General features: G+C 43.0%; 1 protein-coding gene across 2 annotated transcripts in view; it reads left to right on the top strand.

Annotated features, from left to right (window-relative positions):
- Positions 1-299: 299 nt before the first annotated feature.
- Positions 300-26,076, top strand: part of LOC112217035 (SLIT-ROBO Rho GTPase-activating protein 3) — a 123,730-nt gene continuing 97,953 nt past the window's right edge. For both annotated transcript variants that reach the window (XM_042297342.1, XM_042297337.1), the window contains exon 1: positions 300-840. In XM_042297342.1, coding sequence (XP_042153276.1) covers positions 774-840 — 67 coding nt within the window. In that variant the 5' untranslated portion in view covers positions 300-773. The remainder of the gene's footprint in view (positions 841-26,076) is intronic.

Raw genomic sequence — 26,076 nt, 5'->3', positions numbered from 1 at the left:
CTTAAAACTGCATTGTTGGTTAAGGGCTTGTAAGTAAGCATTTCACTGTAAGGTCTACCTACACCTGTTGTATTCGGCCATGTGACAAATAACATTTGATATGATTTATGACGGAATAAGACCCTAACTGGCAGAATCAGACACTATTTAGCCGATATTGAAAAAAATGTAAGAAATCATATGAAATGAATGAAAAAAACTGCCTAACAGATACCACATTTCTTGCAACAAAATGTGTGAGTGAGTGAGAGTAAGAGAGAGAGTTCTACAACGGGAGGAGACTCGCGTGACGTTCGACTCAATTCCTCTGTCCCTGCAGCGCAAATTCTCGGAGCGCACAGCTAATCAAAGACTGGTCCACTGCGAACGCACAAATATTCATTTTTGGGCACTCTAGAAATAAAGAAATCATCGAAATGGGTGAACGCCTAGCCTACATCCACGATCATTCTATTTCCATTGTTTTCTTGCTTTGAGTAGAAGGGTTTTGTTTTTCTCCGCTGCAGCTTTTGCATTGGATGGCATGCTTTATCAAGAAAAGCGTAGTACTTCTCTTCAATATAAAATAGACATAGCCCTCTGCAGGTGAGCATTAGGGAGCTCACTATAGAATTTCGCGTTTCATTTCTTCATTAAGTGATTAGCATGACTTAAAACTTGAGTTTACATTTTTTGCATTGAGCTAATCGGACACAAAGAGCAGAGGACGGAGACCAACACTGCTGGAGTCGAGAATCATCACAGAGGACCTCTTGCGCAAGCCCCCACGAAAAATGTCATCTCAAACCAGAGTCAAGAAGGACAAGGAGATCATAGGAGAATATGAAACGCAAGTCAAAGGTGGGTAATAAAGTATATGCAAATTCAGAAATGTTTTGACCTTGTGGAACTGCATCAATAGCCCTGCAAGCTAAATGACACGAGACAGAATTGGGGAAGCATAGGCTAGAGTTTCATCATTACATTTCAACGAATCATAAGTAAATCGACGTTTAGCTTTTGTGCCTGCTTGGTCCCCTTACCAGTGCTAAGGGCTCGTCAAGTAGTAGACATAGCGTCCATCACTGTGGTTTGGTCACCTTTTCATCAGCATCCCTATCTATGTAGCTATTTTGCATATAATTATATTGTACCCAGCCTTCAGGTGACAGGTTATCTGTCAATTAACTTCTGTAGGCCCATTGATGAGGCTGCTGGACACGTGTTTGAGAGACCACGAACGTTCGAAAGCAGGTATTATATTACTGAGGTCAATTTTTATATTCACCCTAGAAGACGCCAGGGTAATAGACAAGGTTTAGAAACTCTGAGTCGGTCATGGGCCTTTCAGTCTGGTTCGATTTAGGGTCGGTGTGTTTGAAAGGCTGCACGCTTTGTTGCTGGGTAGAACGATCTGTGTACTGCCATGGTCCCTTGGGGGGGGTGCTCCGTTAATTGCGCTCCTTTGTTTACATTTATTGGGCCTTTGAGTTCAGCCACACCACATTGCGTCTATATTAATGTCACTGGAGAAGCTAATAGCATCCATTTATATTGGTTATCAATTATATTTGAATACATTGTCTAAGTGCAACATCACTACAGTCCCTGGTTCGAATCCAGCCTGTATCACATCTGGCCGTGATTGGGAGTCCCATAGGGCGTTGCACAATTGGCCCAGCGTTGTCTGGGTTTAGGCTGGGGTAGGCTGTCACTGTAGCGAAGAATTTGCCTAGTTAAATAAAAAAATAAACATAGCATCACACCACTACAGCAGGGGGGCTCTGGTGGCATTCTCTCTCTGTCTTTCTCCTCTCTCTGTCAGGAAGAATATCCTGTAGGACAGGGATCATCAACTAGATTCAGCCGCTGGCCAATTTGTTTTTATTGAGCGGATGGCAGAACATAATTACAAATCATTTGTAGACTGCAAATTGACCTCAAGAAGCCCAAACAGATATAATATTTGACTAAAACATAATCATTTAAAAACTTGCCTACATTTGCATATTATCACATACACTGAGTGTACAACGCATTAGGAACACATGCTTCTTCCATGACAGATTGACCAGGTGAATCCAGGTGAAAGCTATGATTCCTTATTGATGTCAGCTGTTAAATCCATTTCAATCAATGTAGATGAAGGGGAGGAGACAGGTTAAAGAAGGATTTTTAAGCCTTCAGACAATTGAGTATTGTGTATGTGTGCCATTCAGAGGGTGAATGGGCAAGACAAAATATGTAAGTGCTTTTTGAACAGGGTATGTTAGTAGGTGCCAGGGGCACTGGTTTGAGCGTGTCAAGAACTGCAGCACTGCTGGATTTTTCATACTCAACAGTTTCCCATATGTATCAGAATGGCCTACCACCCAAAGGACATCTAGCCAACTTGACACAACTGTGGAAAGCATTGGAGTCAACATGGACCAGCATCCCTGTGGAACGCTGTCGACAGCTTGTAGAGTTCATGCCCCAAAGAATTGAGGCTGTTCTGAGGGAAAAAGGTGGTGCAACTTAATATTAGGAAGGTGTTTGTAATGTTTTATACACACAATGTGAATATCTCTATGAATGGGAATACTTTGAAACAGATTTCCAAAATTAATATCACTTGGAGCTGATTTGCTGGTGTTTTTACAGTCTTATGTCCCCCCCCCAATTTGTATTTTTTATTTTTTTAACAGAAAACTTACCCACAGGCTGCCAGTTGGGGATCCCTGCCCTACAGTATGTGTGTTTTCTGCCTGGCTGATGTTTACGAAGTGACAGTGCACCCTCAGAGCGTCAAGGTAGTGTGTGTGTGTGCGTGAGAAAGAGAGAGTGAGGCAGAGGGGAGGACGGTCTGTGCTGTCTGCGCTGCGACTGAACAACATGGCAGGTCCTGTGGGGTCTGTATCCAGGCTTATGTGGCTTCTGCTCTGAAAGAGGTTTTACCCTTATAGGACATCTAACACTATCTCCACAGAGTCCAGACAGGTGACACTAACATAGATTTACTTTATTTGACTGATTGTCTTACCCTGGGCCAGACAGTGTGAAGGCCTGGTGACAATAGCTGGTCATATTAGCCTTCCACTCACAGTTATTGTCTGTGATAAATTAGAAAGAATACAGTATACTCTCACTGTTTACACCCTTTAATAGTGTGGATGATCACACTTTCGCCTGCCTTCTAGCCTACTGTTGCCTGGACCTGCCTCACTGCACTTTTTTATGGTGCCTTTGGAAAGTATTCACACCCATTTACTTTTTAAAAATGTTGTTACATTAGTTTTATTCTAAAATTGATTCATTTTCCCCTCTCAAATCTACACACAATACCAGATAATGACAAAGAAAAAATGTTTTTTAGACATTTTTGCTAATTTATAAAAAGTTTAAAAAAAAACTGAAATATGACATTTACATAAGTATTCAGACCCCACAGAGGAACTCTACAGCTCTGTCAGTGACCATTGGGTTCTTGGTCACCTCCCTGACCAAGGACCTTCTTCCCAGATTGCTCAGTTTGGCTGGGTGGCCAGCTCTAGGACGAGTCTTGGTGGTTCCAAACTTCTTCTATTTAAGAAAGATGGAGGCCACGGTGTTCTTGGCAACCTTCAATGCTGCAGACATTTGATTACCCTTCCCCAGATCTGTACCTCGACACAATCCGGTCTCGACCTCTACGGACGGTTCCTTCAACCTCTTGGCTTGGTATTTGCTCTGACGTGCACTGTCAACTGTGGAACCTTATGTAGACATGTGTGTGCCTTTCCGAATCATGTCCAATCAATTGAATTTACCACGGGTGGACTCCAATCAAGTTGTAGAAACATCTCAGTGATGATCAATGGAAACAGGATGCACCTGAGCTCAATTTCGAGTCTCATAGCGAAGGGTCTGAATACTTATGTAAATAAGGTATTTCTGTTGTTTATTTGTAATACATTTGCAAACATTTCTAAAAACACATTTATACTTTGTCATTATTGGGTATTGTGTGTAGATTGATGAGGATTTAAAAAAATGTAATCTATTTTTGAATAAGGCTGTAATGTAACAAAATGTGGAAAAAGTCCAGGGGTCTAAATACTTTCCGAAGGCGCTGTATGTACATAGTTCTGTTTCATTGATTTCAAAGTCTGAGATTATGGATCTAATAATGGATCACAGACTGAGAGATTCGATTGGTATTTTAGGCCTGAGGTAAAGGCTTTTAGGGAATTCTGTCAGGGTTGCAGCTGGGGATTTGTAGTTTATTATTGTCAAGCGTGTTAATCTGTTATTCACCATGTTTATCACTGGGCTTGGCGAGACATGTTTTAAAAATTATATCAATGATGCAATTTCACCCAGTGCCATCCTAGATAATCCAGCCCGTGCTGCTGTCACTGTGTTCCTATGCATCTCAGGGTAGTGGCCGTGGGGTGAAACACAAAGGAGGCAAATAAGAGATTGAGCTGGATCATTGAGAATAATACTTGTCTTCTACTACTGTAAGAATGGTAATACAGGGAATATTTTAGCATGCTAGAGAACCTGAACTCCTCACAAATGCTTTGTATAATGTAAGCCGTCCAAATGAACCATAAAGACAGAGGGGGTGGCGTATAACAATAAGGATGACCAAGAGACTGAACAGGCACCAAGAGAATGAGGAGAACCATCTTAAGCATCAGTGCTGCTAAGTGGGTTGAGTGACAGTGTCAGTAAGCGAGAGAGGGAGAATTCCTCCCACCCACCCAGTCTCAGTTACTGTGCTGCAGGGGTTTATGGTTAATGATCCCCTGAGTCAACCCTCAGACGCTAGGCTAGGAGGAGAGGAGAGTGTGAACTGCTACTGGAGGATTATGGGTTGCTCTACAGCACCACTCTTACTTCTACTGGCGAAGGGTTGTAATGTATATTACTGCTGGTAATAATGGTAGTGAAACCTAATGTTGCCTTATATGGTGGTGTGACTTTAAATGATGTCTAGTAAATAACATCTTGTCTTCAGCTTGCCATTGGCCAGACTTCTCCAGTATGGCTCCTCTCTCTCTCTACCATGGCACTGTGCCGACTGGAAGGCCTTTTTGTTCATTCAACCATCTATTATTCAGCATACATCTGAAGCTGCCATGGGAGCCATTCTCTTGTTCTATAAAGCCTGGCTGTGTGTAAGACAAGGCCTTGAAAGAGAGCAAGGAAGAGACTGATGCTAATTTATGGAGAAATCCGCCTCTTCACTCATTCTCAGCTGCTCAACCACACAGAGGATCTCCAGCAATCAACACAAGGGGGCTCCGACATCCACGGCCTGTTGGTTTTGTTCATCAGTTGGTTAACAACAATGGCAGCGTTTTGAGTCTCTTTCTGTCTGTAAGGCCCAACCACTGTGCTACCATAATGAGCTTCAGTTTAGAGATGGCACCTGACATGGTGAGTTATTGCGTTTTTATGTATGGATGATGTATACGAGAGAGAGAAAGGGTGTTGATGATCAGTTTTGCCTTTCTGATAGGCCATGGCACAGCACAGCTAGCTGCTGCAAGGTTGCTTGGCTTGTATTTATTGATAGATTGATTTCAGTAAGGCATCAGTGAATAATTTTAATAGTAATTTGAGCTTGAGGATGAAGACTTATGAGCCAATAGGAAAGGGCAATGTTATCACTGTGATTGGTCTCTGTTTCCTCTTAAATGTATGCGTTTTAAATGATTCAGCAAGCAAGAAAACAACTTCACATCGCCACAAACATTTTGCTCAAAAGATATGTGAATTTCATGTCAACTTCTCTTTTGGCATCACTGCAAATGCAGTGTTATTCCCTGCAATGGAGACGTATGAGACAGAGAGGAGAAGATTCTAAAAGAAAAGCCTTGCCTCTCGCAAGAAGCTCAGTGACCGCATGGATCAAAGGTCTTGGGATCATACTGTACATGCACTAGCTGGATTGCACACAGACGTGCAACACAGTACACACAGCATGTGTGTATGTCTCTGTAATCTCCGTTTCTTGTTCATCCGTTACATTTTACAGGGAAGCTTCTCTTACTTCCTTCTTATGCTAGATTGGCTTGATAACCTAATACTGATGCATTTCCACGGCTTGTTTTCACTTTCATAATCCCTTCTAAACCACTCCGTTGTGTAGCCGGGCCATGCGGTGAAACTCCTATGGCGTGGTTGTCTTGTGAGTGGTTAGTTTTTTATTAGATTTGTCTGTTATTTGTCTGTACTGTTCTCTCTCCCTATCCCCCCCCCCACACCCGGCCCTGGCTGGGGGACAGCATGTTGCCTGTCCTTTTGGCAGCCTTCCCTGGCTTTGGCTCTGGTGCTGAACCTGATCCCATTGCAGGAGAAGTGCTACAGAGCAATCTCCTCAGACTCCTTTTGTTGTTTTTTAGAACAGTGAACCCTTAATGAACAGGATGCCGGAGCTTTGAATAACATGCCCACCCAAATCGGCTCCAAAATGTTCTGTATATTAGTTTATGTTGATGGCTCATCATCTTTTCTCCACATTAGCATTTTTCTGTAGCTGTGATGCTGTCTCTATAAAGGGTTGTTTATGGTGCTTATGAGAACATCATTGAAGGTGATGCAGTTACAGATCTGTAGTTCCCTATTAAACTCTTCCATTTGTTAGTACTTGATGGGTAATGTCACCATGTACACTACAGACACTAACATTCATATCATGACTCAGTGAATACACACACATATTCATTATTTGCCTTCCATAGAAAAGACAGAGTTTACCTTGCAGCATAGCATTCCCTTGTGGCCTCTTTCTCAGGTCACAGCTCGCTAATGACCGGTACACCCTCTGTCTGTCTAACCCTGGTGATACTCATGTACAAGCATGCCGGCAATTTCCTGACTAATAGCGCACACACACGCAGATAGACAGAGGAAACAGGGTCATGTTGCTGCAGGCAGGCAACACTCTGTGGTCTGGTCAAGGGAGTTTTCAGTTGTCACACTTTTGGACTCAGGTTTCTGTTACTGGGCTGGTGATAAGCCCTTCTCTGCAGGTTGTCCTCAACCAGACTAAAAGCAAACAAACTCAACCTGCTCTGCAGAGGCAATAAAGTAAGTGGGATTTGATTCACATCTCACATAGCAGGTACAGTGCCAGTTAAACGTTTGGACACACCTACACATTCAAGGGTTTTTCTTTATTTTTACTATTTTCAACTTTGTAAACTTTGAAATAACTCATATGGAATCATGTAGTAACCAAAAAAGTGTTAAACAAATCAAAATATTTTAGATTCTTCAAAGTAGCCACCCTTAGCATTGATGACAGCTTTGCACACTCTTGGCATTCTCTCAACCAGCTTCACCTGGAATACTTTTCCAACAGATTTGAAGGTGTTCCCACATTTGCTGAGCGCTTGTTGGCTGCTTTTCTTTCACTGTGTGGTCCAACTCATCCCAAACCATCTCAATTGGGTTGAGGTCGGGTGATTGTGGAGGCCAGGTCATCTGGTCAAATACCCCTTACACAGCCTGGAGGTGTGTTGGGTCATTGTCCTGTTGAAAAACAAATGATAGTCCCACTAAGTGCAAACCAGATGGGATGGCGTATCGCTGTAGAATGGGAGCCATGCTGGTTAAGTGTGCCTTGAATTCTAAATAAATCACAGACAGTGTCACCAGCAAAGCATCCCCACACCTCCATGCTTCACAGTGGGACCAACACATGCGGAGATCATCCATTCACCTACTCTGCGTCTCACAAAGACCAGAAATCTCAAATTAGAACTCATCAGACCAAAGGACAGATTTCCACCGGTCTAATGCCCATTGCTCGTGTTTCTTGGCCCAAGCAAGTCTCTTCTTCTTATTGGTGTCCTTTAGTAGAGGTTTCTTAGCAGCAATTTGGCCATGAAGGCCTGATTCACACAGTCTCCTCTGAACAGTTAATGTTGAGATGTGTCTGTTACTTGAACTCTGTAATGTTTTTTAGGATGCAGTTTCTGAGGTACAGTTAACTCTAATGAACTCTGGGTCTTCCTTTTTTTATAGCGGTCCTCATGAGAGTCAGTTTCATCATAGAGCTTGATGGTTTTTGCGACTGCACATGAAGAAACTTTCAAAGTTCTTGACATTTCCCGGATTGACTGACCTTTATGTCTTAAAGTAATGATGGACTGGCACACCTGCTAATTGAAATGCATTCCAGGTGACTACCTCATGAAGTTGGTTGAGAGAAGGCCAAGAGTGTGCAAAGCTGTCATCAAGGAAAGGGTGGCTATTTGAAGAACCTCAAATATAAAATATATTTAGATTTGTTTTTGCTTACTACATGATTCCATATGTGTTATTTTATAGTTTTGATGTATTCACTATTATTCTACAATGTAGAAAATAGTAAAAATAAAGAAAAACCCTTGAATGAGTAGGTGTGTCCAAACTTTGGACTGGTACTGTATGTCCAAAATCATTCTGTCTGTGTAATGTCAATGTTACCCAGAGGTCTGCTAAATACCCCTGGGATAGTTAGAGTAAAAAAGTATTGTTTTAGCATAAGAACAAATCTAGCCTTCGATTTCTACAATACAGAATGCAAAAGAATGAACATGTCCTCTGCTAGAACCATAACCACAGTCCAACTATGTCTTACTAAGGTTAGAGAGAACCATATAGTGTATATCATGTACTGATGGCCTCCCATAATATTAACTCTCATGCCTCAGGATTCTCCCCAGGCTACCCCTGTTTGTTTCATGCAGAGCAGATGGCTTTGATGAGTTTCAGTTATGATCCCAGCACACCCAAAATGGGAGAAAGTGTTATGTTTTATTAGAAGGGCTCGAGAGAGCAGCCAATATGAAAAGCATTCCAAAGAAACCAACTTCTTGCCAAGTGAGAGCCAAGGGGATAGTGTTCACACATTGGGTGGATAGACAATAGTGTAGACTATAGGTGTTGTTACTCCCAGTGATCACACTAAAACAATTACTGAGATCAGAGATGTGCACTGTGCTGCACAGATGCAACTAGTCTTCCGCCTTTTAGTGAAATGTGGATCGTTTGAGAATAAATACTATTTTTCACATCTGACAATCATTTCCTATTAAGAACTTTTGGTAAGTTTAGCTTGGATCAGAAAAATACTATGCCTATATATTTTCCTGATTGTACCTCCTGTGTTCTTCTGTTTTGCCTTAGCATATTATAGCTAAAGGTTTGTTGTATTGCAATAAATCATATAATCATTTGAAGTCTTTGACATAGAATAATTGGTTCCAGAATATATTTTGTCTTCATCCAGAATTTGTGATGGCTGAACTGCTGGCACATGAAAAGTGTTAAGAAGGAATGTGGGCATTTCCATGTAAAAAGCCCCATGAGCACTAACATGTGAAGTTCATAGGAGCACATCCCATTTGGTGTCAAATGAAAGCTAAGAGTCTTTATATTTTTGAGAAATTAAGGCATATATAAATGTTTCAACCATTTCCCATCCAAAAAATTTGGAATAAACAAAGGCTTTGATTTCTGGTCAAACAGATGGAAAAGGGGTCTTAGACAACATCTAGCAGAAACAGTATTTAATAGGTATTAGAAATGCATCAAAACACAGTAATATTTAAGCAAAGACCCCTGCCAACTAATATCAACATTTATATTTTGTTTTGCAGAAATTATTTGCTTTCTGAAAGTTTAAGAAATATTGCCTAGTGTCTTGACATTCTGTTACCAAAAACCAATGTACAGTGCATTCGGAAAGTATTCAGACCCCTTGAGTTTCTTGACATTTTGTTACGTTACAGCCTTATTCTAAAATTGCTTAAATTGTTTTCCCCCATCATCAAGCTACACACAATACCCCATAATGACAAAGCAAAAACTGGTTTTTAGAAATTTTGCAAATACATTTTAAAATAAAAAAACTTATGACATTTACATAAGTCTTCAAACCCTTTACTCAGTACTTTGTTGAAGCACCTTTGGCAGCGATTACAGCCTCGAGTCTTGTTGAGTATGACGCTACAAGCTTGGCACAACTGTATTTGGGGAATTCCTCTCTGCGAGTCCTCTCAAAATAGCTGGGCAGCGACGCTCCACATCCAACTTGACAGAAGGTTGCTACTCAAGGAAATTCAGAGAATTGTCCCGAAGCCACTCCTGCATTGTCTTAGCTGTGTGGTTCGGGTCGTTGTCCTGTTGGAAGGTGAACCTTCGCCCCAGTATGAGGTCCAGAGGGCTCTGGAGTAGGTTTTCATCAAGGATCTCTCTGTACTTTGCCCCATCCACCATTCATCCCTTGATCCTGACTAGTCTCCCAGTCCCTGCCACTGAAAGACTGCTGAAAGACTGCTGCCACCAACCACCATGCTGCACCGTAGGAAGGAATGGTGCCAGGTTTCATCCAGAGGTGATGCCTGGCATTCAGGCCAAAGAGTTCATTCTTGGTTTCATCACACCAGGGAATCTTTTTTCTCATGGTCTGAGAGTCCTTTAGGTGCCTTTTGGCAAACTCCAAGCAAGCTGTCATGTGCCTTTTACTGAGGAGTGGCTTCCGTCTGGCCACTCTGCCATAAAGGCCTGATTGGTGGAGTGCTGCAGAGATGGCTGTCCTTCTGGAACGTTCTCCCATCTCCACAGAGGAACTCTGGAGCTCTGTCAGAGTGAACAGTGGGGTCTTGGTCACCTCCCTGACTAAGAGTGGGGCCCTTCTCCCCCGATTTCTCAGTTTGACCGGGCAGCAAGCTCTGGGAAGAGTTTAAGAATGATGGAGGCCACTGTGTTCTTGGGGACCTTCAATGCTTTCTACAATGACCTTCAATGTAGAAATGTTTTGGTACCCTTCCCCAGATCTTTTATTTTTTTTATTTCACCTTCCAGGAAGGCTAGTTGAGAACAAGTTCTTATTTGCAACTGCGACCTGGCCAAGATAAAGCATAGCAATTCGACACATACAACAACACAGAGTTACACATGGAATAAACAAAACATAGTCAATAATACAGTAGAACAAAAGAAAACAAAAAGTCTATATACAGTGAGTGCAAATGAGGTAAGATAAGGGAGTTAAGGAAATAAATAGGCCATGGTGGCAAAGTACTTACAATATAGCAATTAAACACTGGAATGGTAGATGTGCAGAAGATGAATGTGCAAGTAGAGATAAATAAATAAGTACTCTATGGGGATGAGGTAGGTAGATAGATGGGCTGTTTACAGATGGGCTATGTACAGGTGCAGTGATCTGTGAGCTGCTCTGACAGCTGGTGCTTAAACCTAGTGAGGGAGATATGAGTCTCCAGCTTCAGAGATTTTTGCAGTTCGTTCCAGTCATTGGCAGCAGAGAACTGGAAGGAAAGACGACCTAAGGAGGAATTGGCTTTGGGGGTGACCAGTGAGATATACCTGCTGGAGCGCGTGCTACGAGTGGGTGCTGCTATGGTGACCAGTGAGTTGAGATGAGGCGGGGCTTTACCTAGCAGAGACTTGTAGATAACCTGTAGCCAGTGGGTTTGGCGACGAGTATGAAGCGAGGGCCAACCAACGAGAGAGTACAGGTCGCAATGGTGGGTAGTGTATGGGGCTGGTGACAAAACGGATGGCACTGTGACAGACTGCATCCAGTTTGTTGAGTAGAGTGTTTGAGGCTATTTTATAGATGACATCACCGAAGTCAAGGATCGGTAGGATGGTCAGTTTTATGAGGGTATGTTTGGCAGCATGAGTGAAGGATGTTTGTTGCGACATAGGAAGCCAATTCTAGATTTAATTTTGGATTGGAGATGTTTAATGTGAGTCTGGAAGGAGAGTTTACAGTCTAACCAGACACTTAGGTATTTGTAGTTGTCCACATATTCTAAGTCAGAGCCGTCCAGAGTAGTGACGCTGGACGGGCGAGCAGGTGCGGGCAGTGATCGGTTGAATAGCATGCATTTAGTTTTACTTGCGTTTAAGAGTAGATGGAGGCCATGGAAGGAGAGTTGTATGGCATTGAAGCTCGTCTGGAGGTTAGTTAACCTGTTGCGTCGAGCAATCCCGTATCCGGGAGCGTAATTATAGCCTCAAGCTCATTACCATAACGCAACGTTAACTATTCATGAAAATCGCAAATGAAATGAAATAAATATTGGCTCACAAGCTTAGCCTTTTGTTAACAACACTGTCATCTCAGATTTTCAAAATATGCTTTTCAACCATAGCTACACAAGCATTTGTGTAAGAGTATTGATAGCTAGCATAGCATTAAGCCTAGCATTCAGCAGGCAACATTTTCACAAAAACAAGAAAAGCATTCAAATAAAATCATTTACCTTTGAAGAACTTCGGATGTTTTCAATGAGGAGACTCTCAGTTAGATAGCAAATGTTCAGTTTTTCCAAAAAGATTATTTGTGTAGGAGAAATCGCTCCGTTTTGTTCATCACGTTTGGCTTAGAAAAAAACCTGAAAATTCAGTCATTACAACGCCGAACATTTTTCCAAATTAACTCCATAATATCGACAGAAACATGGCAAATGTTGTTTAGAATCAATCCTCAAGGTGTTTTTCACATATCTATTCGATGATAAGTCATTCGTGGCAGTTTGGTTTCTCCTCTGAAGCAAATGGTAAAATAGACGCAGCTGGAGATTACGCAATAATTGCAACGGAGGACACCAACCGGAGCACCTGGTAAATGTAGTCTCTTATGGTCAATCTTCCAATGATATGCCTACAAATACGTCACAATGCTGCAGACACCTTGGGGAAACGACAGAAAGTGTAGGCTCATTCCTTGCGCATTCACAGCCATATAAGGAGACATTGGAACAAAGCGCATTCAAAATCTGGGGCATTTCCTGTTTGAAATTTCATCTTGGTTTTGCCTGTAGCATCAGTTCTGTGGCACTCACAGATAATATCTTTGCAGATTTGGAAACGTCAGAGTGTTTTCTGTCCAAAGCCGTCAATTATATGCATAGTCGAGCATCTTTTCGTGACAAAATATCTTGTTTAAAACGGGAACGTTTTTTTATCCATAAATTAAAAGAGCGCCCCCTATATCCAAGAAGTTAACACAGTGTCCAAAGAGGGGCCAGAAGTATACAGAATGTTGTCGTCTGTGTAGAGGTGTACCAGAGAATCACCAGCAGCAAGAGCAACATCATTGATGTATACAGAGAAGAGTCGGCCCGAGGATTGAACCCTGTGGCACCCCCATAGAGACTGCCAGAGGTCCGGACAACAGGCCCTCCGATTTTACACACTGAACTCTATCAGAGAAGTAGTTGGTATTCCAGGCGAGGCAATCATTTGAGAAACCAAGGCTGTCGAGTCTGCCAATAAGAATGTGGTGATTGACAGAGTCGAAAGCCTTGGCCAGGTCGATGAATACGGCTGCACAGTAATGTCACTTATCAATGGCGGTTATGATGTCGTTTAGGACCTTGAGGTGGCTGAGGTGCACCCATGACCAGCTCTGAAACCAGATTGCATAGCGGAGAAGGTACGGGGGTATTCAAAATGGTCGGTAATGTGTTTGTTAACTTGGCTTTCGAAGACCTTAGAAAGGCAGGGTAGGATAGATATAGGTCTGTAGCATTTTGGGTCTAGAGTGTCACCCCCTTTGAAGAGGGGGATGACCGCGGCAGTTTTCCAATCTTTGGGAATCTCAAATGATACGAAAGAGAGGTAGAATAGGCTAGTAATAGGGGTTGCAACAATTTCGGCAGATAATTTTAGAAAGAGAGGTTCCAGATTGTCTAGCCCGGCTGATTTGTAAGGGTCCAGATTTTGCAGCTCTTTCAAAACATCAGCTATCTGGATTTGGGTAAAGGAGACATGGTGGGGGCTTTGGTGGGTTGCTGTGGAGGGTGCCGGGCAGTTGACCAGGGTAGGGGTAGCCAAGTGGAAAGCACGGCCAGCCGTAGAGAAATGCTTTTGAAATTCTCAATTATAGTGGATTTATCGGTGGTGACAGTGTTTCCTAGCCTCAGAGCAGTGGGCAGCTGGGAGGAGGTGCTCTTATTCTGGATGAGGTCAATGTTATTCCAGGATACCCCAGCCAGGTCAATTAGAAAGGCCTGCTCGCAGAAGTGTTTTAGGGAGCGTTTGACAGTGATGAGGGGTGGTCGTTTGGTCACAGACCCATTACGGATGCAGGCAATGAGGCATTGATCGCTGAGATCTTGATTGAAAACAGCAGAGGTGTATTTGAAGGGTGAGTTAGTTAGGATAACATCTATGAGAGTGCCCGTGTTTACGGATTTGGAGTTGTACCTGGTAGGTTCATTGATAATTTGTGTGAGATTGAGGGCATCAAGCTTGGATTGTAGGATGGCCGGGGTGTTAAGCATGTCCCAGTTTAGGTCACCTAGTAGCACGAGCTCAGAAGATAGATGGGGGGAAATCAATTCACATATTGTATCGAGGGCACAGCTGGGGGCAGAGGGAGGTCTATAGCAAGCAGCAACAGTGAGAGACTTATTTCTGGAAATGTGAATTTTTAGAAGTAGAAGCTTGAATTGTTTGGGTACAGACTTGGATAGACTTGGATAGTAATACAGAACTCTGCAGGCTAACTCTGCAACACAGCCCCCTTTGGCAGTTCGATCTTGGTGGAAAATGTTATAGTTAGCGATGGAGATTTCAAGGTTTTTGGTTGTTTTCCTAAACCAGGATTTAGACACGACTAAGACATCCGGGTTGGCAGAGTGTGCTAAAGCAGTGAGTAAAACAAACTTAGGGAGTAGGCTTCTAATGTAAACATACATGAAACCAAGGCTTTTACGGTTACAGAAGTCAACAAATGAGAGCACCTTGGGAGTCGGAGTGGAGCTAGGCACGGCAGGACCTGGATTAACCTCTACATCACCAGAGAAACAGAGGAGAATTAGGATAAGGGTACGGCTAAATGCTATACGAACTGGCCGTCTAGCACGTTTGGAACCGAGAGTAAAAGGAGCAGGTTTCTGGGCACGAAAGCATAGATTAAAGGCATAGTGTACAGACAAAGGTAAGTTAGGATGTGAGTACATTAGAGGTAAACCTAGGCATTTAGTAATGATGAGAGAGATATAGTCTCTCGAGACGTTTAAACCAGGTGATGTCATCGCATATGTAGGAGGTGGAACAACATGGTTGGTTAAGGCATATTGAGCAGGGCTAGAGGCTCTACAGTGAAATAATACAGTAATCACTAACCAGGACAGTAATGGATGAGGCATATTGCTATTAGAGAGAGGCATGCGTAGCCAAGTGATCATATGGGTCCAGTGAGTGGTTGGGCTGACTGGAAACACAGCGATTTAGACAGTTAGCAGGCCGATGCTAACACGCTAACAGTTAGTAGGCCGGGGCTAAACAAGCTAACAGTTAGCAGAACGGGGCTGGCAAGCTAGCAGTTAGCAGACCGGGTTAGCAAGCAAGCAGTTACCAGGGGCTAGCAGTTAGCAGACCGGGGCAGGCAAGCTAGCAGTTAGTAGACCGGGGCTAGCAAGTTAGCCTTTGAGGGATGTCGCGATGGGGGTAAGTCTGTTTTTGCCTCTTCGTGCTGTGACATCGATAGACCAGTCGTGGAATTAGTAGGGTTCCAAGTAGCTCTAGGTAGCTAGAAGGTTAGTAGAATGGGCCTTCAGTGGACGTCGCGCCTGAGGGGCCTGTTGGAATCCTCGGGCAGATTATGTCGGTATTCCAGTCGTAGAGGATCGGAGGGGTTCCGTGCCCCATAATGGCAGTAGAAGGGGTCTGGATATTGTAGCCCAGGAGTGAGCCGGGAGATGGGTCTAGCATGGGCTTGCCCCAGGCTAGTTGGTGCTAGCTCCGGGGCGGAAACGTTAACCAGGAGAAGTCAACCCGGGTTAGTTAGCTAGCTGTGATGATCCAGATGAAAAGGTTCAGAGTTTGCGGTAGGAATTTGGGGATATGGAGAGAAAAATAGGTCCGTTATGCTCTGGTTTGAAACGTGTTGTACGAACTGGCGAGAACTTTCTGAGCTAAAGGTTAGCTGATGACCGCCAGCAGTGGTTAGCTGACTGAGAGCTGGTAGCTAGTTAGCTAGCTAGCTTCAGTTGAGGTATTCCAGTTCGGAGGTAAATAGAAATACTTTAGGGGGAAACAGAACCACACCACATTGGGTGAGGCGTGTTATGGGAGAGTATTTTGAAGTTGAGGTTTAGGAAAAATATTAAAAAGAACGCGAAGAAAAAGATATATACACATGGGACAAGACAAGACAAAGACGTCTGACTGCTACGCCATCTTGGATCCAATCTGTGCCTCGACACAATCCTGTCTCGGAGCTCTACGCACAATTCCTTCGACCTCATGCCTTGGTTTTTGCTCTGACATGCACTGTCAACTGTGGGACCTTTATAAAGATAGGTTGTGCCTTTCCAAATCATGTCCAATCAATTGAATTTACCACAGGTGGACTCCAATCAAGTTGAAGAAAGACCTCAAGGCTGATCAATGGAAAACAATTTCGAGTCTCATGGCAAAGGGTCTGAATACTTATGTAAAGAAAGTATTTTTGTTTACTTTAAAAAAAATACATTTGCAAAAACTTCTCAACCAGTTTTTGCTTTGTCATTATGGGCTATTTTGTGTAGATTGAGGGAAAAAAAGATTTCATCCAATTTAGACTAGGGCTGTAAAGTAACAAAATGTGGAAAAAGTCAAGGGGTCTGAAATACTATATTTTCTAATTTCTCTCCATCATGATGCATGAGGATAATGAAAGTTCACAGAAGTAACAAGTTAAGGTAGACCTACCAATTAGTTATAGTGTCTTTACTGATAACAATTTGGTTTATGATTTAAGTTATTAAAACGTGTCATTCTGTTACAAAATTGGTAACAGAATGACCAACAAATCGGCGACAATGGGAATTCGTAGGAAACACAACTCAGAGTTGGGAAAACAGCAAAAAATAAGTTAAATAAAATATGACAATTTAAAAAAATAAATAATAATAACCACAGTTGGGGAACCTGCTTACTGTCCTCCTTTCCACTGGCATACTGTTATGTTCAGATTATAGCTGTTTTATTTTTAAACTCTGTTCCATGGAGGTCAAAGAAGAAGTGTGAAAACAGTTTGGGCAACCCCTCCCCTTGTCTCTCTTTTCTCTCTCCATTTAATGTCACCTCTCCCGGCTCTTACTGACACCTACCCATGAGCCCACTCTCATTCCATTTACTGTAACCTACCCTCTCACCCACTAAGCAACGACCAACACCGGACATCCATGGACGTTGAAAGTAGTTTGGACAGTACAGTACACTAAAGAAAAGTAGAGTATAGGTCAGTACAATATAGTACTTTATAATTTTCTGTACTGAACGATACTGCACTGAACTCTACTTTACTGTGCTATACTGTATTTTACCGAACTTTGCTCTGCTGTGCTGTGCTGCGACCACAACTATAATCTTGTAGGACAGGAAGTATCCTAGTTGTGGAAGGTTGAATGCCTGGTGACAGAAAATATACCTTACCTCATATGTCTGGCTTCACCCTCCAAAAATGTCCCGCCAATAAAAGCATATCTATAATCACTAAGAACCAGTTGTAAGGATAAATGTGTCCCTCGCTATCAAATGAACGTCTGAATCCAACTTTTGTCCTAACTGCACAACAATCCTGCTGTGTTAGACAGTGGGCTGCCATTAGACCACGCACTTCACACAAGACTTCCTACAATGTCATCTACCACCGTTTACACCAAGATTGTGGTTAAACTTTTATTTGATTGCGAGGGACACATTTAACCTTACAACTGGGGTGGCAGGGTAGCCTAGTGGTTAGAGCGTTGGACTAGTAACTGGAAGGTTGCAAGGTTCAAATCCCCGAGCTGACAAGGTACAAATCTGTCGTTCTGCCCCTGAACAGGCAGTTAACCCACTGTTCCTAGGCCGTCATTGAAAATAAGATTTTGTTCTTAACTGACTCGCCTAGTTAAATAAAGGTAATAAAATAAAAAAAGTAGTGTTGCTAGAGGTTATCAATATTCTTTTGTTGATGCAAAAGCCGGACATATGAGGTTAAGTTTATTTTCCGTTGCTAGTCATTTCAACCTTCTTCAACGAGGATACTTCCCGTCCTGGTCATGTTTGGGGGCGGAGATCAAACATCCAAAGGAGGATATTTAATTGTTCTACCTTTTGTGTACCTACTCAGGATATGTCACCATAAAGAGAATGACATTCATAATTATGCATTTCTGCATAGTACAGATCAGGGATCCATGATGTCATTCTGTTACCATCATTCTGTTACGGGTGTTAATCCACTTCATTTACTATAGTTCAATAACCAAAATAGATTTTTTTTTTAATTCAATGTTTCATATCACAGCTCACACCCCATTCTTTCTGCAGACATCTTTGAATCTTAATCGGAGTAGATATTAACAGAGTTTTAAACACCCATGTGTTTATTATTTGATATCAAGCAGCCTCAATATTAGTTTAAATCGGGCTGATTTTATTGACTATGAGCTTTGATTTAACAATGATGACATCCCATTTGAATTATGCGTGGTTGGGAGTGTGTGTTTGTTTTAACTCCAGATTACAAGGCAGCTTTTCTGTAATCAGACAGGGGAGATCAATGCAGCAAACCATCCATGCAGTGTTGGGCATTAAGGCAACATATAAGTGGTAAACAACCTCAAACGATTGCAATAGATTTGAACTGATTACCTCATATTTCATATTGGTCTTTGGCAATATTCATCAGATCATCAAAACAAGGTTTCTGGTCACAGTGTACTGAGCCTAGTGTGAAGTAATTGGGCCGTGAGAATCAACCAGTGGGTCCCAACCAATTATGTAGTCTATATGGTGTCTATGGTCCCCATGTTCCAAACCACCATTTGTGAAACAACAGTCTAGTTTAGATCACTGTAAACTATGACCAGGCCATGCGTCTCCATAAAGACCAATATGTTGGCCAACTCAGTCAATGCAATAAGTGTTTTCTCTACTGTAGTTGTCCTGGTCCCAATTGGCCAAATCTGAAGTGACTGCAGCTGCTCACAATAAATTGCTAGTTTGTATAAATTGTTCCATGGATTTCAGAAATAATCAAATCAAATGTTATTTGTCACATGTGCCAGATACTATAGGTGTAGACCTTACTGTGAAACGCTTACTTATAAGCCCTTTAACCAACAATGCAGTTCAAGAAATAGAGTTAAGAAAATATTTACTAAATATATATATATTTTTTTAAAGTAACAAGAAAATTACACAACCATAACTAGGCTATATACTGGGGATAACAGGGCTGAGTCAATGTGCAGGGGTGCAGCTTAGTTGAAGTAATTTGTAAAGTGACTATGCATAGATAATAAACAGCGAGTAACAGCAGTGTAAAAACAAAGGGGTGGGGGGGATCAATGTAAATAATCCGGGTGGACATTTGATTAATTGTTCAGTAGTCTTATGGCTTGGGGGTAGAAGCTGTTAAGGAGCCTTTTGGTCCTAGACTTGGTGCAGCTGTAGAACTTTTTAAGGATCTTGGGACCCATGCCAAATCTTTTCAGTCTCCTCAAGGGGAAAAGGTGTTGTCGTGCCCTCTTCACAACTGTCTTAATATGTTTGAAACATGATAGTTTGTTGGTGATGTGGACACCAAGGAACTTGAAACTCTCAACCCGCTCCACTTAAGCCCCGTCGATGTTAATGGGGGCCTGTTCGGCCCTCCTTTTCCTATAGTCCACAATCAGCTCCTTTGTCTTGCTCACATTGAGGGAGAGGTTGTTGTCCTGGCACCACACTGCAAGGTCTCTGACCTCCTCCGTATAGGCTGTCTCATCTTTGTCGGTGATCAGGCCTACCACTGTTGTCATCAGCACACTTGATGATGGTGTTGGAGTCGTGCTTGGCCACGCAGTTATGGGTGAACAGGGAGTACAGGAGGGGACTCAGCAATCACCCCTGAGGGGCTCCAGTGTTGAGGATCAGCGTGGCAGATGTGTTGTTGCCTACCCTTACCAAATCAGCTTTTATTGGTCACATACACATGGTTAGGAGATGTTAATGTGAGTGTAACGAAATGCTTGTGCTTCTTGTTCCTACAGTGCAGTAATATCTAACAACTACCTAATACACACAAATCTAAAGGGATGAATGAGAATATGTACATATACATAGTTGGAATGGGAAATGTCAGAATAAAAGTAGAGAAAATTATTTATTTAAACTTTTATTTCTTTCATCACATTCCCGGTGGGTCAGAGGTTTACATAGACACAATTAGTATTTGGCAGCATTGGCTTCAAATTGTTTAACTTGGGTCAAACGTTTTATGTAACCTTCCCCCTTTTTTCCTCCAAACACAACGATGGTCATTATGGCCAAACAGTTCTATTTTTGTTTCATCAGACCAGAGGACATTTCTCCAAAAAGTACGATCTTTGTCCCCATGTGCAGTTGCAAACTGTAGTCTGGCTTTTTTATGGTGGTTTTGGAGCAGTATCTTCTTCCTTGCTGGGCGACCTTTCAGGTTATGTCGATATAGGACTTATTTTACTATAGATACTTTTGTACCTGTTTCCTCCAGCATCTTCACAAGGTCCTTTGCTGTTGTTCTGGGATTGATTTGCACTTTTCTCTAGGAGACAGAATGCGTTTCCTTCCTGAGCGGTATGACGGCTGCGTGGTCCCATGGTGTTTATACTTGCGTACTATTGTTTGTACAGTTGGACGTGGTAACTTCAGGCATTTGGAAATTGCTCCCAAGGATGAACCAGACTTGTGGAGGTCTACAATTTTTTTCTGAGGTCTTGGCTGATTTCCCATGGTGTCAAGCAAAGAGGCACTGAGTTTAAAGGTAGGCATTGAAATACATCCACATGTACACCTCCAATTGACTGAAATTATGTCAATTAATCTATCAAAAGCTTCTTAAACCATGACATTGTTTTCTCCTAACCGACTTGCCAAGACTATAGTTTGTTAAAAAGAAATTTGTGGAGTGGTTGAAAAACGAGTTTTAATGACTCCTACCTAAGTGTTAGTAAACTTCCGACTTCAACTGTATGTGAACATTATTAAAGGGGCATTACTAAGTGGCATTGTTTAAAGTGACTAGTGATCCATTTATTAAAGTGCCTAGTGATTGGGTCTCAATCTAGGCAGAAGCCTCTCTGAGTTAGTGATTGCTGTTTAGCAGTCTGATGACCTTGAGATAGAAGCTGTTTTTCAGTCTCTCGGTCACAGCTTTGATGCACCTGTACTGACTTCGCCTTCTGGATGGTAGCGGTGTGACCAGGCAGTGGCTCGGGTGGTTGTTGTCCTTGATGATTTTTTTTGGCCTTCCTGTGACATTGGGTGCTGTATGTGTCCTGGAGGGCAGGTAGTTTGCCCCCAGTGATGCGTCGTGCAGACCGCACCACCGTCTGGAGAGCCTTGCAGTTGAGGGCGGTGCAGTAGCCATACCAGGCTGTGATACAACCCGACAGGATGCTCTCGGTTGTGCATCTGTAACAGTTTGTAGTGTTTTTGGTGACGAGCCAAATTTCTTCAGCCTCCTGAGGTTGAAGAGGCGCTGTTATGACTTCTTCACAACACTGGTTGTGTGGGTGGAGCATTTCAGTTTGTCTGTGATATGTACGCCGAGGAACTTAACTTCCACCTTCTCCACTGCTGTCCCATCGATGTGGATGGGGGTTGCTCCCTCTGCTGTTTCCTGACATCCACGATCATCTCCTTTGTTTTGTTGACGTTGAGTGAGAGGTTGTTTTCCTGACACCACACTCCCGTGTGCCCTTACCTTCTCCCTCTAGACTGTCTGGTCGTTGTTGGTAATCAAGCCCACTACTGTTGTGTCATGTGAGATGTTGTTTCCTCCCTTCACCACCTGGGGATGGCCCGTCAAAGTCCAGGACCCAATTGCACAGGGCGGGGTTGAGACCCAGGGCCTCCAGCTTGATGATGAGCTTGGGGGGTACTATGGTATTGGAGGGTACTATGGTAGTGCTACGGGGTGGTAGTCATTTAGTTCAGTTATCTTTGCCTTCTTGGGTACAGTAACATTGGTTGCCATCTTGAAGCATTTGGGGACAGCAGCCTGGGATAGGGAGAGATTGAATATGTCCGTAAACACACCAGCCAGCTGGTCTGTGCATGCTCTGAGGACGTGGCTAGGGATGCCGTCTGTGCCAGCAGCCTTGCGACTCTTTTTGTAGTCTGATTTCCTGTCGACCCTGCCACATACGTCTTGTGTCTGAGCCGTTGAGCGATTTCACTTTGTCCCTGTACCGGCTTTTCGCTTGTTTGACTGCCTTGCGGAGGGATTAACTACGCTGTTTATATTCAGCCGTATTTCCAGACCTCTTTCCATGGTTAAATGCGGTGGTTCGTGCTTTCAGTTTTGTGCGAATGCCGCCATCCATCCACAGTTTCTGGTTAGGGTAGGTTTTAATAGTCACAGTGGTTACAACATCTCCAATGCACTTCTTTATAAACTCACTCACCGAGTCAGCATATAGATCGATGTTGTTCTCTGAGGCTGACCGGAACATATCCCAGTCTGTGTGATCAAAAAAATCTTGACGCGTGGATTCCAATTGGTCAGACCAGCGTTGAATGGTTCTAGTCACTGGTACATCTTGAATTTCTGCCCATAAGACAGTAGGAGCAAGATTGCATCGTGGTCGTATTTGCCGAAGGGAGGGAAGGGGAGGGCTTTGTATGCATCGCGGAAGTTAGAATAGCAGTGATCGAGTGTATTACCCCCGCATGTAGTGCAATCAATATGCTGGTAGAATTTAGGTAGCCTTGTTCTCAAATTTGCTTTGTTAAAATCCCCAGCTACAATAAATGCAGCCTCAGGATGTGTGGTTTCCAGTTTACATAGAGTCCAGTGAAGTTCCTTGAGGGCCGTCTTGGTGTCTTCTTGATGGGGAATGTACACAGCTCTGACGATAACTGACGAGAATTCTTTTGAGAGGTAATATGGCCGGCATTTGATTGTAAGAAATTCTAGGTTGGCTGAGCAGAAGGATTTGACTTCCTGTATGTTGTTATGATTACACCATGAGTCGTTAATCATGAAGCATACACCTCCGCCCTTCCTCTTCCCAGAGAGGTGTTTATCTCTGTCAGCGCAATGCATGGAGAATACTTTGAGGCACCTGGGGGCGACCAGTCAGGAAGTCCAAGATTCAGTTGCAGAGGGAGGTGTTTGGTCCCAGGGTCCTTAGCTTAGTGATGAGCTTCATGGGAACTATGGTGTTGAACGCTGAGCTGTAGTCAATGAAAGGCATTCTCGCATCGGTGTTCCTTTTGTCCAGGTGGGAAAGGGCAGTGTGGAGTGCGATTGAGATTGCGTCATCTGTGGATCTGTTGAGGCGGTATGCAAATTGGAGTAGGTCTAGGGTTTCTGGTATGATTTTGTTGATGTGAGCCATGACCACCCGGCTTTGTGAATGTTGACCTGTTTAAAGGTCTTGCTCACATCGGCTACGGAGAGCGTGATCACACAGTCATCCAGAACAGCTGGTGCCCTCATGCATGCTTCGGTGTTGCTTGCCTCGATTATTAAAGGCATTTAGCTCTTCTGGTAGGCTCGCGTCACTGGGCAGCTTGCGGCTGGGTTTCCCTTTGTAGTCCGTAATATTTTTCAAGGCCTTAGTAGTAAAGCAAAAGCTTCTATTTAATGAGTGATCTGTGGATTATTAATTTGTCTGTTACAATAACAGATTAGTCCGCAGGTTCAATCATTGTGTTTGCTTCGGCATTGGTGAATTACACATGGGCCTCCTGAATATTTACTGCCATTTCAATACATGATCTCACGTAACTAAGCATGCAGTCAGTTTTTTATGCTCAAAATAATTCTAAATGAGACAAAAAGCACCAAAAACCAATACAGAAAGGGAAGACAAAATATCCAAAATATTGTGTATGCAGCAGTGAGTAGCAATCCTAGTTGGAGCACAGCCAGGCAGGGGAAATGATGGCATGGTATTTAGGCCACATTAGTTCCCAGCCAAGGAGTTTCCATGGACGACACAGCGGGCTACTCTACTTTTCAGATGATTTAACCTCTGTCACTGAGACAGTCAGCGGTGAGAAGTGCTAAAACAATAGTGGCCTCTGACAACCAGTAACATTAGCAACAGCACACTGCCAACACTTAGCTGCATGGACTCTTTCCTACCATACCAAATAGAAAGGGGGGATAAAAAGTTAGCGATTTTAGTCATTAATAAACTCCTAATTACACTGACCTGGCTGATTAACAATATGATATAGCAATATATAAGACTGATTATGAATGAAAATACCATTGAGCGGAGGCAGCTATTAGCAGCACAGCAGTCCTTCAGCAACCTCCACTGAAGATAGAGATGTACTGTAGCATCGCAGCACAGGCTCCCATTATACATTACTGAAGACCTAGAAAAGCACAACTGTCAAGTGAATAAACACAGGTGGCAAAACTTCTAGCAGTCAAGATGGATGTAGAAGATCATAGGGCACTCTGGAGCTAAATCATTGCTTATACAATCCACTTGACATCACACATACATTATACTGTACCGTGGCTCAATGATGAATCCATGTGTAGAGAGGATTGTCTGGGCCCCTTGGAATGTGTGGGGCAGGCTTATGAAGGTGGAGCCCAGGGAGGTAGACCTAGGCTGTGTTTGGTGAATTGCTCCACAGGTGAGCCTCACTGCAGAACAAATCCCAGCACTGACATGATGTCATGATGCAGTCTTTCTATGGATGGGGTCTCCAGGGTCATGCTCTGCTCTCTCACACTTTTTCAACTGACTGGTCTCAGTGGCCTCAGTATAGTGCAATCCAAAATATTGACATTAATCACTGTCAGCTTTTCACACTGGCCTGGGACTCCCAGCACAGCAGCTCTATGCCTTGGTCTTGTCTGTCATCACCACTGTACTGTCTCTGATCAGGACCCCCAAGTCACTCCTAGCAAACCCAGAGAAGGATTGCAAGTTAATAATCGTTGACTATCTCTGGAGGAGGCAATTATTTTCCTTAACAAAAGGGGAATGAGAGACACAGAAGAGAAACTCATCTGTTGAGGTTGTTTAAGTAAGAGTTTTCAGATCTACATCCTTAAATAGAAAGTAAATAACTGGTGTTTAAAGTAGACTACTAGACACTCAGTGGCCTTGTTGTTAGTGTCCACCCTAAGATTTGAAGGTTGTGATTTTGATCCCGTCTGAGTCATACTAAAGACTGTAAAAATGGGACCTTATGAGTCTCTTCTTGAGACTCAGCATTAAGGAGAGATATTGGGGTTAAGGCATTGTGATGGCATGCCTCAGGCTATCTCCTGCTACAGAAACAGCTCCAATGAGTTGTTCTGGCTCACACAAGCCTAAGCAAGACTACTTACTCTTTTTTACTAGATACTCTTGGTTTGGAGGCAATGGTACACTGGCAGCCATTTAAAGGTACGATCCCATAAATGCAGTTATTTTTGAGAGCATGTTTTCTTGGTCAGTTGGTTTGGGCTCTCCAGAGACTGGGCTGGAGTTGGCCAGAGTGCAGCGGACATGGAGGATACTGGACAGGAGGCACAAGGCTATCTCCTTACTTGTCCCTGAGTCTCTCTTTGTCTCTGTCTCTCTCTCTCTCTCTCTCTCTCTCTCCAGGCCCTTTGTCTTCTGTTCTGTAGGAGGTTCCTCTTTCTGCTGTAGCTGCTGTATGTAGCTGTGGTGGTGGTGGTACAGTCTACTCCCAGAATACATAAGCTCTCCCTGTGGTTTCTGTTTACTGTTCTGAGGCACCAGGTGCCCTTGGCCTCTGTGGAAACTGTCTCGCGCTAATGGGTGAGCAATAGTCTGGCAGGATGAACACTTTGGCTACAAATACATGTTTTACCATACAGCAGTAATATCATAATGGCTAGACCTGTTAAATGGCATGTATAGTGTATTTGATAAATTATGTGATTGCAGAATGACATATATTGTGCATAGAGTATCGCTGTGTCGTTCCCAAGCATGTTCAGCCTGGGTTACTGCTGGGAGATAAAGCTATTTTATTTACTGACTCTGTTAAGGGATGTGTTTCAGAGCAGCAATAATACAAAGTAATTAAACAAGATTATGATTTATGTTTACATTATTTGATCCATCCAAAGCCTCCGCTTGCTACACATCCAGAGACAGAAAGAGAAAA

Source organism: Oncorhynchus tshawytscha, linkage group LG02, assembly GCF_018296145.1.
Source record: "Oncorhynchus tshawytscha isolate Ot180627B linkage group LG02, Otsh_v2.0, whole genome shotgun sequence".
In the NCBI taxonomy this organism is placed as follows: Eukaryota; Metazoa; Chordata; class Actinopteri; order Salmoniformes; family Salmonidae; genus Oncorhynchus; species Oncorhynchus tshawytscha.
The sequence above is the reverse complement of the archived record's forward strand: the minus strand, read 5'-3'. Positions and strand labels throughout refer to the sequence as shown.